This window comes from Bathycoccus prasinos (genome assembly GCF_002220235.1).
Source record: "Bathycoccus prasinos genomic : Chromosome_17".
Classification (NCBI taxonomy): Eukaryota; Viridiplantae; Chlorophyta; class Mamiellophyceae; order Mamiellales; family Bathycoccaceae; genus Bathycoccus; species Bathycoccus prasinos.
Genome location: NC_023992.1, coordinates 199,408 through 216,234, shown reverse-complemented (window position 1 = coordinate 216,234; position 16,827 = coordinate 199,408). Strand labels below are relative to the sequence as shown.

The 16,827-nt window shown below is 48.0% G+C and overlaps 8 protein-coding genes across 8 annotated transcripts; 6 read left to right on the top strand and 2 right to left on the bottom strand.

The window, feature by feature from the left end:
* Positions 1-261: 261 nt before the first annotated feature.
* Positions 262-4,134, top strand: Bathy17g01040 (abnormal spindle-like microcephaly-associated protein; the record flags this gene model as incomplete). Its single annotated transcript, XM_007508223.1, has 1 exon — positions 262-4,134. One exon carries the CDS (start codon positions 262-264, stop codon positions 4,132-4,134), a length of 3,873 nt encoding a protein of 1,290 aa, XP_007508285.1.
* A 186-nt stretch (positions 4,135-4,320) lies between these two features.
* Bathy17g01030 (unknown protein) lies at positions 4,321-4,653 on the bottom strand (the record flags this gene model as incomplete). The annotated part of the gene is made up of 1 exon (XM_007508240.1): positions 4,321-4,653. The coding sequence occupies one exon, from the start codon at positions 4,651-4,653 to the stop codon at positions 4,321-4,323; it is 333 nt and encodes a 110-aa protein (XP_007508302.1).
* A 601-nt stretch (positions 4,654-5,254) lies between these two features.
* Positions 5,255-6,676, top strand: Bathy17g01020 (DUF563 domain protein; the record flags this gene model as incomplete). Its single annotated transcript, XM_007508400.1, has 1 exon — positions 5,255-6,676. The coding sequence occupies one exon, from the start codon at positions 5,255-5,257 to the stop codon at positions 6,674-6,676; it is 1,422 nt and encodes a 473-aa protein (XP_007508462.1).
* Positions 6,677-6,957: 281 nt separating this feature from the next.
* On the top strand, positions 6,958-8,160 carry Bathy17g01010 (predicted protein; the record flags this gene model as incomplete). Its single annotated transcript, XM_007508228.1, has 1 exon — positions 6,958-8,160. The coding sequence occupies one exon, from the start codon at positions 6,958-6,960 to the stop codon at positions 8,158-8,160; it is 1,203 nt and encodes a 400-aa protein (XP_007508290.1).
* Positions 8,161-8,423: 263 nt separating this feature from the next.
* Positions 8,424-9,401, top strand: Bathy17g01000 (the record flags this gene model as incomplete). Its single annotated transcript, XM_007508314.1, has 1 exon — positions 8,424-9,401. One exon carries the CDS (start codon positions 8,424-8,426, stop codon positions 9,399-9,401), a length of 978 nt encoding a protein of 325 aa, XP_007508376.1.
* Positions 9,402-9,824: 423 nt separating this feature from the next.
* Positions 9,825-12,974, top strand: Bathy17g00990 (unknown protein; the record flags this gene model as incomplete). The annotated part of the gene is made up of 1 exon (XM_007508261.1): positions 9,825-12,974. The coding sequence occupies one exon, from the start codon at positions 9,825-9,827 to the stop codon at positions 12,972-12,974; it is 3,150 nt and encodes a 1,049-aa protein (XP_007508323.1).
* A 252-nt stretch (positions 12,975-13,226) lies between these two features.
* Bathy17g00980 (proline dehydrogenase) lies at positions 13,227-14,288 on the bottom strand (the record flags this gene model as incomplete). The annotated part of the gene is made up of 1 exon (XM_007508383.1): positions 13,227-14,288. The coding sequence occupies one exon, from the start codon at positions 14,286-14,288 to the stop codon at positions 13,227-13,229; it is 1,062 nt and encodes a 353-aa protein (XP_007508445.1).
* Positions 14,289-14,953: 665 nt separating this feature from the next.
* On the top strand, positions 14,954-16,708 carry Bathy17g00970 (aldehyde dehydrogenase; the record flags this gene model as incomplete). Its single annotated transcript, XM_007508200.1, has 1 exon — positions 14,954-16,708. One exon carries the CDS (start codon positions 14,954-14,956, stop codon positions 16,706-16,708), a length of 1,755 nt encoding a protein of 584 aa, XP_007508262.1.
* Between the last annotated feature and the right edge of the window lie 119 nt (positions 16,709-16,827).

The following is a 16,827-nucleotide window of genomic DNA, read 5'->3' as shown; positions in this document are numbered from 1 at the left end:
GGCTGCAGAGAGAGAGAGAGAGTAGTGTTGAGAAAACTTAGATCGCCACAAAAGCGAACATCATCATCATCAACATCTTCATCAAAGTAGAGAGAGAGAGAGAGACATCAATCACCATTGATCATCGAGTATTTTTAATGAGTACAAAGAGACACAAAATCACTCACAAATTCCTCAGAAAAATCTCCCCTTGACGCGCTTTAAATCCGTTCTTTTTAAGCGCAGAGAGAAAGAGCACACAGAGGAGCGCGCGCGCAAAGAATGGGGTGCTGCGTCTCCAAACACGACGAAGGACAAAAGGAAGGAAAGGAGAACGAAAAGGACAAAGATCCGATCAAATCGACTTTGAATTCGTTAAAGAAGAAGAAGAAGAACGTAAACATAAACAACACGAAAAGCGGAACAAAATCGGATTCGAAATGCAAACAAAATGTCTCCTCCTCGTCCCAATCGTCGCGGTTAGAACTCATCCGCGCGTGGAGCGGAGAACAGGCGACGACTTCGAGCAATAAGAACAAGAACAACGCAACGAAAACGACGAATGAGGACGACGACGAGGATGATGATGAGAGGCAGATGAATGATTTTTTAATCGCAAAAATGCTCTTCGAGGAGGACGAGTTGGAGGAAAAAAATCGAAAAATGGCAACGCAGAGCGATTTTTTACTCGCGCAATCTTTACGAGAAGAAGAGGAAATAGAAGAAGAAATAAAAGAAAACGAGTCGTACGAGATGCTTTTGGAACGGTGGAAACGTAGGGTTGGTCAAGAGCGGATCGAGAGTTGGTCGAGGAAGTTGGACGGCGTGGTGCGAGAGCAGGTTTTGAATACGCCTTTGAGGAAGAGCCCGGGAGACGATAGATCTAAAGTGAAGAGGCAAATGTCGGTGCCTATTACGCCGAAAAGGAACCAGGACGAGGATTTACGGATCGCGTTGCAGTTGAGCAGAGAAGATAGCGAAAAGGTGGAGAGAGATCACGACGTGTTATTGGCAAGATTGGACGCGTTTGGGTTGAGAGAGAAAGTCGTTTCCGGGGACGGGAATTGTCAGTTTCGAGCGCTGAGCGACCAGTTGTTTCGGACGCCGGAGTTTTACGAGGAAGTGCGGAAAAACGTTGTTGGACAGTTGAGAAAACACGCGTCGAGGTATGCCGCGTATGTCGTCGCGGCGAATGAGGAAGGCGGGAGTAAAAACGCGCCTTCGTCGTCTTCAAGTCCGCAATCCTCGACGGAGGAAGCCAAGTCGGCGTTTTTCATGATGCAAACCGCGTATTCGAACTATTGCGACGATATGGCCTCGGATGGTACCTGGGGTGATCACGTCACGTTACAAGCCGCCGCGGATTTGTACGGCGCGCAGATTACCGTAGTCACGTCGTATTTAGATAACGGCGTTTTGGAAATTACGCCGATTCGAACGTCGTCGTCGAACAAGAAAGGCGGCGACTCGTCTCCTCCGGACGACGGGAAGAACTCGTCCTGGTCCGAGAAGTTTGGCGAGAGGAATTTATGGCTGAGCTTTTGGGCGGAAGTGCATTACAACAGCGTCTATCCAAAGTTGGAGTTTCGCACGCCGGAAAGCGGGAAGAAAAGTGGTAGAAAGATTGGCACCGCCGGAGGATATTACGACGGGAATGAAAATGCCAACGTCGATACAGGCACCAGCGGGAACAACTACACAAACAATAACAATAACAATAATAACAGCAGCACGAGTAAAGGAACATCATCTCGAACGGCTATTCGTTCCCAAGCTTCGAAGCAAAACGACGCCGCCTTGCGCATCCAAACCTCCTTCCGAGGCGCGCAAGCGAGAAAGAAAGTAATCAACTCTCGACACTTGCTGCAACGCTCCATCGAAACTTTGAAGATACACGACGCGGCCTCGGTCATCCAACGCGCCTATCGCGTGCATCGCGCCGAACGCATCGAACAGGAAGAGTACGAAAAAGTCATGCAACGCATCACGAGCAACACGCCGGAGAAGTTTCGTTCGCCAGAGTTCTACTCGTCTCCTTTGCGCGATTTGCGGGGCTTCGGGCAGCGAGAACTTTTCAAATCGCCGAAAACGCCCGAGGAACGTACGCGCGATTTTCTCCAAAACCAACGCGCGTTTGAGGAGAAGACCGCCGCGATTAAAATTCAAAAGATATTCCGAGGCGTGTTGGAGAGAAAGCGAATGCTCGACGCCTCGGAGGACGATCCGGCGAAGAAGTTACAAGCGTTAGTTCGAACCGAAATGGCCTTGAACGCCTATCGAGAGTTGAAATCAAAACAAACCAACGCGGCGATGAAAATGCAAGCGTTGGCGAGAGGCGCGATTGCCAGAAAACGCTTGAAAGAAGCCAACGAAGCGGCTTTGAAAATTCAATCGATGGTGAAAATGCACAAGGCGAAAAAAGATTTGCGCGAGATGAAAGCGAAACGACTGGAATCGGCGAGGAAATTGCAAGCGCTCGCGCGAGGCGCGATTGCCAGAAAGCGGTTGAAAGAGGCCAACGACGCGGCGACGAAAATTCAAAGTTTAGTCAAGATGCAAAAAGCGAAGAAAGCGTTGCAAGAGTTGCACATCAAACGAAACGAGTCCGCGCTGAAGTTGCAAGCGATGGTGCGAGGCGTCTTCGCTCGCAAACGCTTAGCCGAGGCGCAGCAGGCTGCAATTAAGATTCAATCGATGGTCAAAATGCAAAAAGCGAAGAAGGAGTTCCAAGATCTACAGGAGCGAAGGCGACAATCGGCGTTAAAAATGCAAGCGTTTACCAGAGGCGTCATCGCTCGCAAGCGGTTCAACGAAACCAAATCGGCGGCGATTAAAATCCAATCTGCGATGAAAATGGCCAAAGAGAGAGAACAGTTTCAAAAGCAACGCCGAGCGACTTTAGTGATTCAAGCGCGAGTGCGAGCGGCGCTCGAAGGTCGAAAAGAGCGCGAAAAGTTTCAAGAGAAGCGAAACGCCGTTCGAAAAATGCAATCGTTGTTCAGAATGGCGATCGAAAAGAAACGATATCAGGAAACGAAAGACGCCATCGTCAAGATGCAATCGATCGCTCGCGTGAAGTTGGCGAAGCGAGAGTTTGAGCTTTTGAAGAAACACCACGCGACGGCCAAAAAAATGCAATCGATTTATCGAGGTCAGTTGGTGCGCAAACGGCAAAACGAACTGAAGCGCAGAGCGGTGGCTATTCAATCCGCGTTTAGAGGGTACAAAACGCGAAAAAAGTACAACTTGCATTCGTATTACGTCGGATGGGAAACCGCGAATAAGGCGACGTGGTCTGGGAACTCCTCCTCGGACGAGGAAGACGTCGAGTGGACGAGAGAGTATTACTTGAAATCGTACTCCAACAAGGACGCGTTCGAGGAGCATCACGAGAACATGGTCAAAGCTGGAATTTTACCTCCGAAGACGAGCGAACCGTTTTCACCTCGCACGAGTTTGGCGTTCAACAACGGGATGATGAGTAATCATCATCACGATCAAAACCATCACAATTTTACCCTCGAATCGCATCCAGCGCCGATGTCGCCTCCGAGACGACGACGCAAGAAGAGAAACTGGTCGAGACGACTCATCGGTCGTCGTCGAAATGGCGGTTTTGATTCCGACAGCACCGACGAGGAGGACGATTCCGCCGCGGAAAAAGAATATCAAGAACCGAACTCAGTTTTGATCAAAACAATTGCCAAAACGTCCGGCCACACGGTTCTCGTCCGCAAACCCATCGACCTCGAAGCGTCTTCGGCGATGAAGAAGAAACTCGCCATCGAGTTTGATCGAATGGAAAGAGAGAGGAAAGAGAAAGAGTTCAAAGAGATGGAAAAAGAAAAGAAGCGGTTACAAAACGCTCGCAAATCAATACCGCGACGAATTAAAGACGCGCTGAAAAGCGCGTTCGTCGACAAACCCACGAAAGTGGCGCACAGAACTTTCGACGTGCTCACGAGCAAACACGCCATGGAGCTCCTGTTGAAATCCGCCATCGCGTTCTTCGCCTTTGACGGCGTCAAGACCGTACGATCGCAACATCGAGAACGCGTTCGAAGACACCGTTTTGGGCGCGACGACAAACCAGTTTTAGTGATCAAAACATCAAACAGGGGCTTTTTTGGCGGCGCGAAAACGAAGGAAACATAGTAGTACTTTCAATATCGTTCGTTCGTCAATAGTAGAGTGTATTAGTAGTAGTATTACCAGTAGTATTACAGCGTATTATAAAAGTAGAGTTTTACTACGGTACGCGGCTTGGAACTTCTCTCGTCGCCCCGGAACTTCGCACGCGAAAACGTCTCGCATTAGTATTCTCCTCGTCATCTCTTTCTTTCACTTCTTAATCTTCTTGTTGAATATTTGCTCGTCCCTCTTCCTCATCTCGTCCTGAGCGTCAGCTCCAGGTTTTAACCCAAACGTCGTCGCCACGAGGAACCCGCCACCAATGAGAATCGCCAAGGCAAAAATCGCCCCTGTCGGTGCTTCCACGTCCCCGGGTTGCCCTCCTTCTGCGACTTCGTATAATTTCCTCGACTGTTCGGTAGATGTCAAGGTGACGCCGAGTAACGCGATGTCATCGATCAAGGAAATCAAAACCAATCCGAGCGCATTTTCGCTCAATCCTCCTGCGGATGTGATAACGACCCCCCCGGAAGAAGAATGCATTTTGTATCGTCTTCTTTTTGAAGACGACAAAACGAAGCGCGATAAAAAAGACGCGTCGTTGTTGTTATTCTTAGCTAATAAACGACTGTTTCTTCTGTGAAAGCTCCTTTTGCTGTTGATGCTGTCGTTGTTCGGAGAACGCATCGAAAGAGACGCGAGCGACATCATCATCATCGTCTCGACCCCCTTCGATTGATTAGGTTTCGTAACGAACTTTTTGTGTGCTGAGATATTTTGTGTTTAGGGTTTGTCTTTGGTAAACCCTAAACAGTTTTAAAGGCAGAAGAGAGTTTTGGTTTGACCTCCGCTCCGCCTCTTCATTTGCCCGGTGGGGGGTGCGTGCGCTCTCTCGTGAAGAAAGAAAGCGCGTTCTCGGAATAATCAATGCAGTCGCGGAGGGAGTGTAAAGAAACACCTACTCGCTCTCATCGCTGTTCCGCGAGTAGGTAAAATGAGAGAGATGCGTAAGAAGAAGGGTTTGTTGTTCTTCGTGTTTTTCTTTTTCTTTTATGTGACGCCTTCGTCGTGTTCAGATTCAGATTCTGTGACGACGCGTCATCGGTATTCCCAACTGAATGAAAATGTTCACGGGCGGCCAATAATGACGCGCGTAGAACGCGTGAAAATGGTAAGAGAGCGACGAATGAAAGGAGCAAAAAAGGATGACGGCGAAAGAAGAGGAGAAAGAAGACGTTCTTATTTAAAAACGCACGGGAAAAAATTACGCTCTGATGGAGAAGAAGAAAAATTTGTCGTTGGTGATGATGATGATGAGGATGATGAGGATGTGGCGGCGCGACGACAAAAAGAAATCGAAGAGTATATAAATAGGAACAAAGATTGCGAAAACGAAGATCATTTATTAGGGGCAAAGTTACCATCTTTGGAACAACAAACGAAACGTTATTGCGAAAAAGATCGCACGACTGAGATTGTATGTTTGCACAGAAAGATGCAGTATCCCGAAACGCACTGTATGGCTTCGAACGTGAAGATTGACGCGAGGATGTTTCGGCAATGGATATCTTCCGGGAAGGATGAGAGCAAGTATTATCCGAAGGAAATTGTCTCGAAAGGAATTTTAGGTGGGAATTGTGGGAGAGATCCAGCGTTTGTGAGTGCTCAATTTGGTAAGGGTGGCCAAGAAATTTTAATGAATGCGTTTAGAGACGATAGAAGTAGCGATTGCTCGTTACGAGGTGATACAAAGAAATTCCTTGGTACGGTGTTCATAATTGCTCATAGTTATGGCGGCGGAAACCCATGGCATGAATTGGAAGAAATATTACATATCTATGCTTCAATGCGAATACATGGTTTAGAAAAGACACTGAAAAGGAACGGTTTCGTAGTATTATTCGATGGTATTAATTTAGGCGATTGGAAAAAGACGCATCCAATTTACCATCCTCTCGTGGATTCTTGGTTTGGAGGACGGGAAGCAAAAACAATGAAAGAAGTATTAGGTGATTCGGATTGTGCGACATTTGAAAAAGTTGCATTTATTCCCCACGGAGGAACTTCACAATTATCGCGAGGTAGCGGCGATGCGGGAGCGAAGAATTGTCGGATTAGTCCAGTCGTACACGGATTTGCAAAGACTATTTTGAGCGCACATCCAGAGATTGAAAAAATACGAGCCGAGAAGATTGTCTTTATTCATAGAGGTAAAGGAACTTCCACGAGTAGGCCTGTGCATGGATATGCAGAGTTCATAAATCAACTTCGTTTGAATATGCAACGGAATGTTCAAGTTGTAGATTTTGCTGAACTGAAAGACATATTCGAGCAAATGAAAGTCGCTCGCGGCGCAAAAGTGCTCATTGGCGAGCACGGTGCGGCGTTAACCCATGGTATTTGGATGCATCCAGGCACGACGTTAGTGGAAATAAGACAAAAATTTCGATGTCACTGTTACGAAAACGTCGCCGCTTGGACAGGATTAAAATACAATAGATTAGAATCCGTCGGTACCGCTCTCGCGACCTCTTTACAATCATACGCGAAAGGAAGAAGAAGGTAGAATTATAGAGTACGGATTAGCACCATTTTGTACGGACGTAAGTGTCTTCGCCAATACCTTTTTTTTAGCCATTCGGGGGGAAAAGTGCATTTTTTTCAATGAAAAATGTATAGAACGACGAGAAGACGAGAAGAACGTAAGTAATTAGAGCAGTCACAAACACAACGCAAACGCAGAGAGAGTAATACTACACACACACACACACATATATATTGAGCAGTAGCAGAGAAGTGTTTTTTTTTTATTCTTCTTCTCGGAGAGAGAGAGAGAGTAAAAGAGAGATGGCGACACCACCACCGACATCAACGACACCAACGATGACACCGGGGAAATTTAGGCGAATTCTCCTCTCGAACATGGAATCCTTTCTCGTGCACACGATGCCGCTCGTGCGATTATGCGAAAAGGAAAACAATACTAAAAAGAGTAAGAAAGATTTTACGTTGAAAAGTTTATGGGAGGCATTCCACGAGACGAGCGCGTTCGGGTGCGAAGTCCCTCTGGAAATGAATGCGAACAACAAGGAAAGGAATGAGAAGGAGGAGGATGCGGAGGAAAACGAGGAACCGGAGGTGATTGCGCAGTATTACGCGAGTTACGTTTCAGCGTTTCAGATTTTCGAGAAGACGAAGAAGAAGACAAAGAAGACTTTAAAGAAGAAGAGACGAGAGGAGCGGAGAAGTAAAAACGGTGTTGGTGAGAGTAGGAGCGATGATTATGATGATGATTTTACCCAGGCGGCATCCGCGCAATATTTCGAATCGTTAGCGCCGTATTCGAGACCGCCTTTGACGGACGTCATCGAAAGACTCGCCGAGGAGAATGAAAAAGTACAAAGTTTGAAAGCATCGGAGATTGATCGAGAGAAGTCGTGGTTTTGTTTCGCGTGGTATCCGATTTATAGGATACCGCAAGGAACGAGTCGGTCGGATATTCAGGGGTGTTTTTTAACCTATCACGGGTTGAATCATTTAGATATAGAGGACGAGGAGGATGAGGAGGAGGATGGAGACGAGAGCGGCAAAGATATAGAGGAAGAAGATGAAGAGGAGGAGGAGGAGGAGGAGGAAGAAGTGGACAAAGATGGTTCACAAGGTGATGAAGAAGTAGAACACGGAGAAAAAAACGGGAAAACAAGTAGGATTCGAGGATTACCTCCACTCCCACCCGCCTCTTTGACGCTTGCCGGCGAAACCAGACTCCAAAGGCGCATCGAAGACGCCAAGAAGAGCGTCGCCGTCCTCGAAAAGGACGAACGTAGCAATACAACCACCACCACCAAAGGAGATGATGAAGAACACACAAACTTCATTCCGCTCAAACCGTTCGGTTTGTGCTGTTACAAAACCGACCCGGAAATCTGGGAAGAATCCGACGAAGCTGAAAACGCTCGAACCGCGGCCATGATTGACGGCGCGTACGCCTTCTTGAGGAGCTTGGAAGTTATTCATCCCGATTACGAATTCTTTTCGCACCACGGATGATGATTTTGATACGACAGAGAAGACGTTGCGCGTTTTTAGAGAGAAGAGGATTCTAGTCACACATAATAGCAACCACATAACAACACGCGCAGCACTAATAGACATAATACTCGTACCTCTACAACGCACAGTATGCGCTTTTGTCAAGTGGAATGCGTGCCCGCGCGGGGCCAAGTACTTCTTTTTAGCCGGTTTGTGTTTCTTTTCTTCTTTTTTCTCGAAAACGCCATTTTTTTGATCTGGGGAGAAAAAAAAGAAATACAATGGACGGTAAGAAGAAGAAACAACTCTCCGGCGCGCAGAAGAGGAAGAAGAAAAGGGAGAAAGAAGAGGCTGTGAAGGAAGCCGTGGCAGATATAGAGCGTTTAAAACTTGGGCCGACGAAGTTGTGGACGGGATTGGTGACGCATCATAAGGATGTTTTTGTATCGCATGTCTTGTCAAAATTGAATAGGACAGATCGATATTTCTTTTCGAAGGTGAGTAGAGAGAGTTGGGGTGTGCTTAAGTACGCCGGGGTAAACGTATCGGGATTAGGTGCGAGTGTTCACGAATGTTCATCCATTTCGACGCTGGAATTGATGTGGAATAACATGCCCTGGGGAAAGAAAGATAAGAGAGGAAGAGTGATGGATCAAGTCTGGTTTTGTCTTGAAGTTGCTGGAACGAACAAACTCGAGTTCCTCAAGTGGGCGAGAGAAGTGAAACAGTGCGAGTGGGATAAATGGACGATGAATGTGGCAGCACGTACAGGAAATCTCGAGATACTGAAGTACTGCATCTCTAACCATTGCCCGTGTGATGAAGAAGCTTCGTGTAAATATGCTGCTCTTGGAGGACACCTCGACTGTGTTCGATTTCTTTTCGACAAAGTGAAACCTTCGCGAGATACGGAACTGGAAGCGGCACTACAAGCAGCATGCGGTGGTCACGTGGACATCTTGAAATATCTTGTTGAAGAAAGAACGATATCTGGGGAGGTAAAGAGTACGTGCGTGTCCAACGCTGCAAGGTATGGCCGCCTCGATTGCATCAAATACTTAGTCGAAGAGGCGAAAGTGCCTCTTAACGACTGGGGATACGTCGCTTCCGCTCGTTACATCAAGCACCCCGACTGCGTAAACTACTTGCTCGAAAAAGGGTGCCAGGAACCAACGGACGAACAATACGCGCGAATCACCGCGTTCTGGGACAACCAAAAGAAGCAAAACCCATCATCACAGCATCACAACGACGCCTAAAGGAGGGAAAATCCTCCTCCCCGCGTCGTAAAAAAAGTCAACGCATATACGCACAAAACACAAAACCTCTCAAGCCGGAGAATCGATTACAGTCGTAATAAGGGCAAAAATACACTTTGATACCACACACTAAAGTAGCTCCTCCATTATATATCTGCGTATCCGCACTTTTGCCGTCGTTCCATCATTGGGATACGATTAAACTTTCGCTCGGACATTTTTTGTCACAAAATTCAAATTCCTCACTCCAAAGGAGCAGAAGACTTTGAGCAATTCATATCATCTCGAGTCATGCTCGCTTCTTGAAAGCACGCAACAAAACGACGCACACGCAGAGAGGGGACTTCTTGCGACCGGCGTTCCTCCTTCCTTCCCCTCTGTTTTAAACTCGTCGTCTTTGATCGCTAAGAGAAAGAAACAGAAATGCGCAGCGCTTTGCTCCTTCTCGTCTCCAATGTGACGAATGTTTACGACGTAAACGAAGAAGAACGAGAAGCTTCGGAAACACAAAACCACCGCGACGATGATGACGACGGATTCCTCGACGTCGATGGAGTGCTGCGAGAAAAAATGAGCGATGTGGTGCGCCTGTGCGAATCGAGCGCGAAGATGAAGACGACGCTGAAAGATGTCACGAAAGAAAAGGAGGAGGATTTTGTACCGGAGGACGGATGCGAGATGGCGGCGGTGTCGTGGTTTCCACCAGTTCTCGATGATGCTGCTACGAAAGAGGACGATGGAAATGCTTGTTTCGTGCCGTGGAGGAAAGCTACGAATGCATCATCCGATGATATGGGCGAACGGTTGCGACTGACGCGAAGTAAACGCTCGATGCTTTTAGCGAAGAAAACTGCGGAAGATTTGTTCATGGAAGAGGTACAAACGCCGACGAAAAAGAAGATGAAATCAGGAGGAGGGAAGAGTACGAGTAGTAAGAGTGAGCGCAAAAAGGGAATGAGAGTGTTGCAAAGAACCGCGGCGACGGAGGCGATGAAGCTCGTCGACCAGGTGGAAAGGAAGGCATTGAGCGCGATGGATATCGTGTGCGTGGTTCCAATCGTATTAGGGAAGGATGTAAATGCTGCTCTGTTTGATATGAACGACCCAGTGAAATGGCCGGAAAGCTTCATCCTCGCACACGGCGTCGTAAAAAGGGCGAAAGAAAGGCTCGGTGGCGAGAAGGTGCGAGTGAAAATCGTTCCCGTTTATATCGTCGCGGACGATGAAGACGAAGAAGACGAAAGAACGAAAACATCGGAAACGAGGACGGAGAGAGAGGCACTCATCAACGCGCGTTTAGAACACGTTTCGAACGCGTGGGGATTTACGAATGCTGTCGTTGTCGAGTCATTGAACGCCAACCCTGTCACCGTGAGCGACGCGTCGGTGATTTGGCGAGGAAAGCTTCTCATCGGCGGTGGATTGAAAACGAATGCGAAGAACAAGAAGAAGAATACCAGTAGTAAATATAAAACATACGATCGGTGCATAGCCGCGGTGGAGGTCTCGAGAGAGTGTTCTCAGTGCGCGATACCGTTTCTTCCGATGGAATCGAATATAATCGACGATGGTGAAGAAGCCGCCGTAATAAAGGAAGAACGCGACGGCGAAAAGAAATCGATTATTGAAAAAAAGGCACCACCGGTGAAGAAATCGACGACGGCGACGACAAAGAAGAACACGAATAATACTATTAGGAAAAACGTAGGAGAAAACGAAGTAGAAGACGAGGAGGAAACTGTGCTCAAAATTAACGACATCGTTCTCATGAGCGCCATCGACGCGGTTGATATCGACTCCTCGCAGGCGCCGACACACGTCTCGTTTCATCCTCCTCCTTCAGAACGTGGCGGCAACTCTGCTTCGAATTGGATGTCAGCCTACGCGTCGTTTTGTGCAAAGAAGCACGACGAAGGCGTTCCCGGCGAGTGTCCAGTTCTGCTTTGCTCTATCGCGACGGCGATGCCGATGGTTGTCGCTCGCGGCAAAAATGGTGCCGTCGGCACCAAAGGGAAAGAGAAGAAGGACGACGACTTCGACTTGGACGAAGACGACGACAATGTTCGCAAAAAAATGCGCGACAAAGGAGCCGCGTTAGCAAATCACGCGAACAACAAGTATTTCCCAGTGCAATCGCGAGATGAGCGCGTGTTTGTGTTAGTGCCGGTCTTCTCAAAGAAGAAAACGACAACATCGGTGACGTTCAGATTGGTCAAATTGGTTGACCCGCGAAGCGCTTTGGAACGAAGAGTTTTGTTTCCACGCAATTTTTTGAGTCACAGTCAAAACGCAAACGACGATGGTGATGAATACTGCTCTTCGCAACCTCCGCTTCTCGCGCTCCCAGGCCCGGACAACCGCCGTCTGTCCGCAGAAGAGGAACGCTTGGACGAGGCTTTAAAAACCGTGGCGAAAATGGTCGTCGCTCGAGGAGGAGGAGAAGGAGCAGGTAGGTCTAAATCGAAAGAAGTGGACGAAGTATCGAGCAAAGGCGACGACGATACATTTGAGACTCTTTTTCGAATAGTCGACGACTATTTCGCGAAACGAGCGAGATGCCGCGGTGGCAAAGCCTCCGATGAAGACGTATCCATGCGAGAGTATTGCATCGCGTGGATGAGATTTCTCTATTTGACCAAGAAGGACGCGAGCGCGATTATCGTTACGTCATCAACGAATGTTCTATCCGACGCGCATCGTCATCAATTTTCGACGAAGGCGAATAACGACAAGAAGATGAACGATGAAGCCGAACTCAACGAATTGAAACGCTTTTACGACGCGCTCGAAAAATCCTCCAAGGAAACCGCGGACGATATTCGCCACGACGTCTCGTTGGTCTCTGTCTTGCGTTCGGCGGCGATGGATTGCGAAAAGAAACTCGAGAGTTCGGAAACGGTCGCGAGATTGTTGCGTTCACGCATGCCTTCGAGGAATGACAAGAACATCTCGTCGATGAAAAGACAACGAGGAGGAAAAGGTGACGACGGTAAGAAGAGGAAGAAAACGGGAGAAGAGAACAAGAGCGCGGCCGCGATGAAGAAAAAGGCGAAGAAGAATACCACCACAACCACCTTGAAAACGGCGGTGAACGATAAACTCGCCAAGCTCCGCGGAAGCGGTGGTGGTGTCGTTGCCGGCAAACTTAAAGCTCCGACTATGATGCACAATCCGATGACGACAACGACCGCGAACGAACGTGGTTCAGCTCCTCTTTCAATGCGATACGGCAGAAACAAAGCGCCCTCGAATGGTTCCGCGTTAGTCGCCGCTGCGACGATGAGCACGGACGATGCGTCGTTGGAGGCTTGGAAATACGGCATGCACCGCACGGCGGCCAACGCGCAAGGGCCAACTTCCTTCAGCGGGTTGGGTCTCAATAATAACAATAACAACAACAACAACAACAACAACAATACCGCTTCGTTATCGCAACAGCGACCGAGCGAGTCCGGCGCGGGAAGTGGCGCCATCGGTGCTCGAGGCACAATTTTGTGTCCAAACTGTAACGCGGATTTGAAACTGACCGGAGGCATGAAGTTCTGCTCGTACTGCGGCGGGACTTTGCACTGATGAAAAGCTTTTAACATACTAAATAGACGAAAGAGCTTACATAGCGAAGATAGTCGAGAATAATTATAAATAATAGATGATTTAGTAGTTCGAGATAATACTTGATGATGATAGAAGTACAATGATGTTGTGTTTTTCTTTTGACAATGTTAGTACATAATGGAATACAACGGCAGAAATTATATACAGCAGTTTCATGCGTAATACATCCTCTCTCTCTTCTTCTTCTCTTTCCGAGAAGAATGTTCGTTGTTACGAAAAAGACGCTCTTTCCAAGAACCTTCTCCATAAATACGGCAAAGTCTCCGTAAACTTCCCGTACGGAAAATACTTCGCCACTCGTTCGCCTTCGTTCAGTAACGATAACGTCACCTCGTCGTCCATGCCCATCAGCTGCGCGAACTGCACGTCCTCCGAATGCCCCAACGCCGATTGAATGTTATCTTTGTTCCTCGTCGCCAACAAAATCTTCACCCCAGCGGGAGCGTTTTCGTTTTTCTTCTCCTTTATTTTGTTCAAAGCGAACGCCAATCCGTCCGCGTAGCTCTTATCCGTCTCTTCTTTCGTCTTGAACAAAACCCCGGGTTTCCCTTTATCTGCGTTTAAATAAGCGCCTCTGACCAATTTCGCGCCTAAAACAAAACCTTCTCTCTCCGCGGTCGCGATGTCTCGTTTCAACTGTTCCACGCTATCCTGGCGATACATTTGGTACGTTTTATACACTGCCGCGTTTTTACTCGCGCTCCCACCGCCGGATTTGGTGTTCATCGTCCGCATCAACTTCATGCTCACCGCGTCCACTTGCTCGTGCAAAAAATCTTCCTCGGCGTCCACGCACAACCCTCTCGCCCCAACTTCTCTGGCCCTTTCCGCGATATCCATCGTCAAACGTTCGCACAAACTCTCGTTAAATCTCGCGCCTAACGCGGAGAGTTTTATCGCGTGCATCTCGTTCGGAAACTCGAGAAGCGTTTGCGTCGCCATCGTTTTCGTTTGTTCCGCTTTCCTCTCGTTTTCCGAGTGCTCCAATGCGGCAATCAGAAGTGATTGTAAACCTTGCTCTCGGTGCGCCTCGACGGTCGCTTTGAGTTCAAAATTCAAGGACGCAAATCTCAACAACGCACTATTGGTTAGTCTTTGCACTAAAGCGGTGCTTTTTGTCTTCGTTTTGTTCGTCTCGTCGTCATCTTTCGACGAGATTGGGAAGACCGTTACGAGTGGTTTCCCGTAAACTCGAGAGGTCGAGAACGAAGCATTAGCTCCTCGCGACAACAAAGCTGCTTCCCTCCAGTACAAATTCGCACCGCGACGCATCAACGCAAGAGACGGAGAGGTAATTTGCGGCGCAGATCTCGGTTTTTATCTCTTTAATCTTCGTGTATTCGAAGCGTTTTTAATACGAACGTTTGGCTTTAAATTTTGAGGATAACGTTTCGGGGGAAACGAAGGAAGTTGAGAAAAATACCAAACCTGCACATTTTCCGCTAAAACGTACGAAACCCGCACAGTTTTCCTCTCGTTTTGCCACTTTCCACGCGCACATCCCTGGCGAGGATTCTGAAACCTTGATGTTCCCTTCTTTATGTCGCGCGTCTCTCTTAAACCTGCGTCTGTTTCTCGCGCTTTTGTTCTTCTTCTTTTTTTTTCTCGTCGATTGAATGTCACATGTGCAGGAGGAGAAAGAAAAAAGTATATCTCTACAACCAATTCTCTTCTCATTGCGACTGCACAGTTCCTCGATACACTCGCTTTACATTATGCACGCGTACTCATCAAACGCATTTCATTCGTTGTTCTTGTCGTCGTAACAGAAGAGAGAACAGAAGCGTTGAACTACTCTTCAACACAAACATACAATTGCAGGAACAGAAAGGCGTTTTCGGGGGAAAAAGTGTATCTCTAAACCTCATAAATTACGCGCGCGGGAAGCGCAACAGAACACCACCACGAAAGAAACCCCGCGATATTTTACATCAAAAATGTCCATAATCTACCACGGCATAAAACGCGCGCCGAAAATGGGATACCTCGCGATGCAAAAGAAACTTTTGATGCAGGAAATGGTTCGAAAATCATCCTCCGGAACGAGTTCGTTACGAACAGAGACGAACGCATTCGAGGAAACATTTTTCATCCCACGCGAGAACTGGGCGACGGTAGAACCGGAAACGATGTCCAACGCGATCCCTGCAATTGCCTCGTGCATCGTCGACGGGCAGTTCGCGTTGTCGGCAAAGAAAGAGTACAAAACCTTCCCGGATCCGATGGATAAAAACCAGGATTCGTTCCTCTTGGTACCGGAGATAACGAGAGAAGAGTTGGGACATTTTCTACAGTCGAGAGTCGCAAAGACGCCGAAATCAGGCGCACACAACGCGTTTAAACATCCAGAAAGGTATTTGAAATATGGAGATGTTACTATGAAGCTAGCAGAGGCGTTGAGAGATGCATCAAACGTGACGTATTTTGCGAAATTGATACAACGCGTCGCTCCGAAATCGTACGCTCAAGCCGAGGCGGAAGTCGTGGTGACGAGGAAGTTTTTGGAGAATTTTACCGGGGATAACGTGAGGTTTTTGTCGAGAGGGTTTTCCGTGCCTGGAGACCACACGGGTCAGACGAGTTTCGGGTACCGATGGCCGTACGGGAAGGTGTGCATTATCACGCCGTTTAACTTTCCGTTGGAAATTCCCGTGTTGCAATTGTTAGGCGCTTTGTACATGGGCAATCGAGTGTTGTTACACGTCGATTCGAGAGTGTCGATCGTCATGGAACAGTTTTTACGATTAATGCACGCGTGCGGGATGCCCACTGAAGACGTGGATTTGATTCATTGCGACGGGCAAATCATGGGAGAGTTACTCGAACAGTTGCAACCTCGGATGACGCTGTTCACGGGATCGCAAGGCGTCGCCGAACGATTAGCGCTGCAGTTGAAAGGGAGAGTCAAGTTGGAAGACGCCGGCTTTGATTGGAAGATTTTAGGTCCGGACGCGAAGGAAGAGGAGTTACAGTTTACCGCGTACCAGTGCGACCAAGACGCGTACGCGTGTTCCGGACAAAAATGCTCCGCGCAGTCGATTTTGTTCGCGCACGCGAACTGGATGCGATTGGGCGTCTGCGACGCCATGGCGTCGTTGGCGAAGAAGAGAAACTTAACGGATTTAACCGTCGGACCGGTGTTGACGAAAACAACCGAGCAAATGTTGACGCACGTGAGACAAATTTTATCGCAAATCGAAGGGTCCAAAGTCTTATTCGGCGGAAAAGAGTTGCAAAATCACAACATTCCGGAACGGTACGGCGCGATCGAACCGACCGCGGTGTTCGTACCTCTGAAAGAAATGATGAAAACCAGAGACAACTTCGAGTTGGTCACGACAGAAATCTTTGGTCCTTTCCAAATCGTCGTCGAATACGACGATTCAACCTTACCAGACGTGTTAAAAGCCATGGAAAAGATGGAAAATCATTTAACCGCGGCCATCGTGAGCAACGACGTCGATTTCCGAAGAAAAGTGTTATCAGAAACCGTCAACGGAACCACTTACGTCGGGAACCGAGCGCGAACGACGGGTGCGCCGCAAAACCACTGGTTTGGCCCGGCTGGTGACCCTCGCGCCGGTGGAATCGGCACAAAAGAAGCCATACAGTTGGTCTGGTCGTCGCACCGAGAAGTCATCGTCGACGATAACGAGAGCAAAAAGAACTGGACGCAACCGGCGCAATCGTAAAGAGAAAACAAATAGAATACACTATATAGAAGTCACACAACATACACGCATACAAAAAAAAAGAGAATGTACGATGATTGAATTCAAGTCCGCCTCCTTAACCACTCGGACATCGTAGC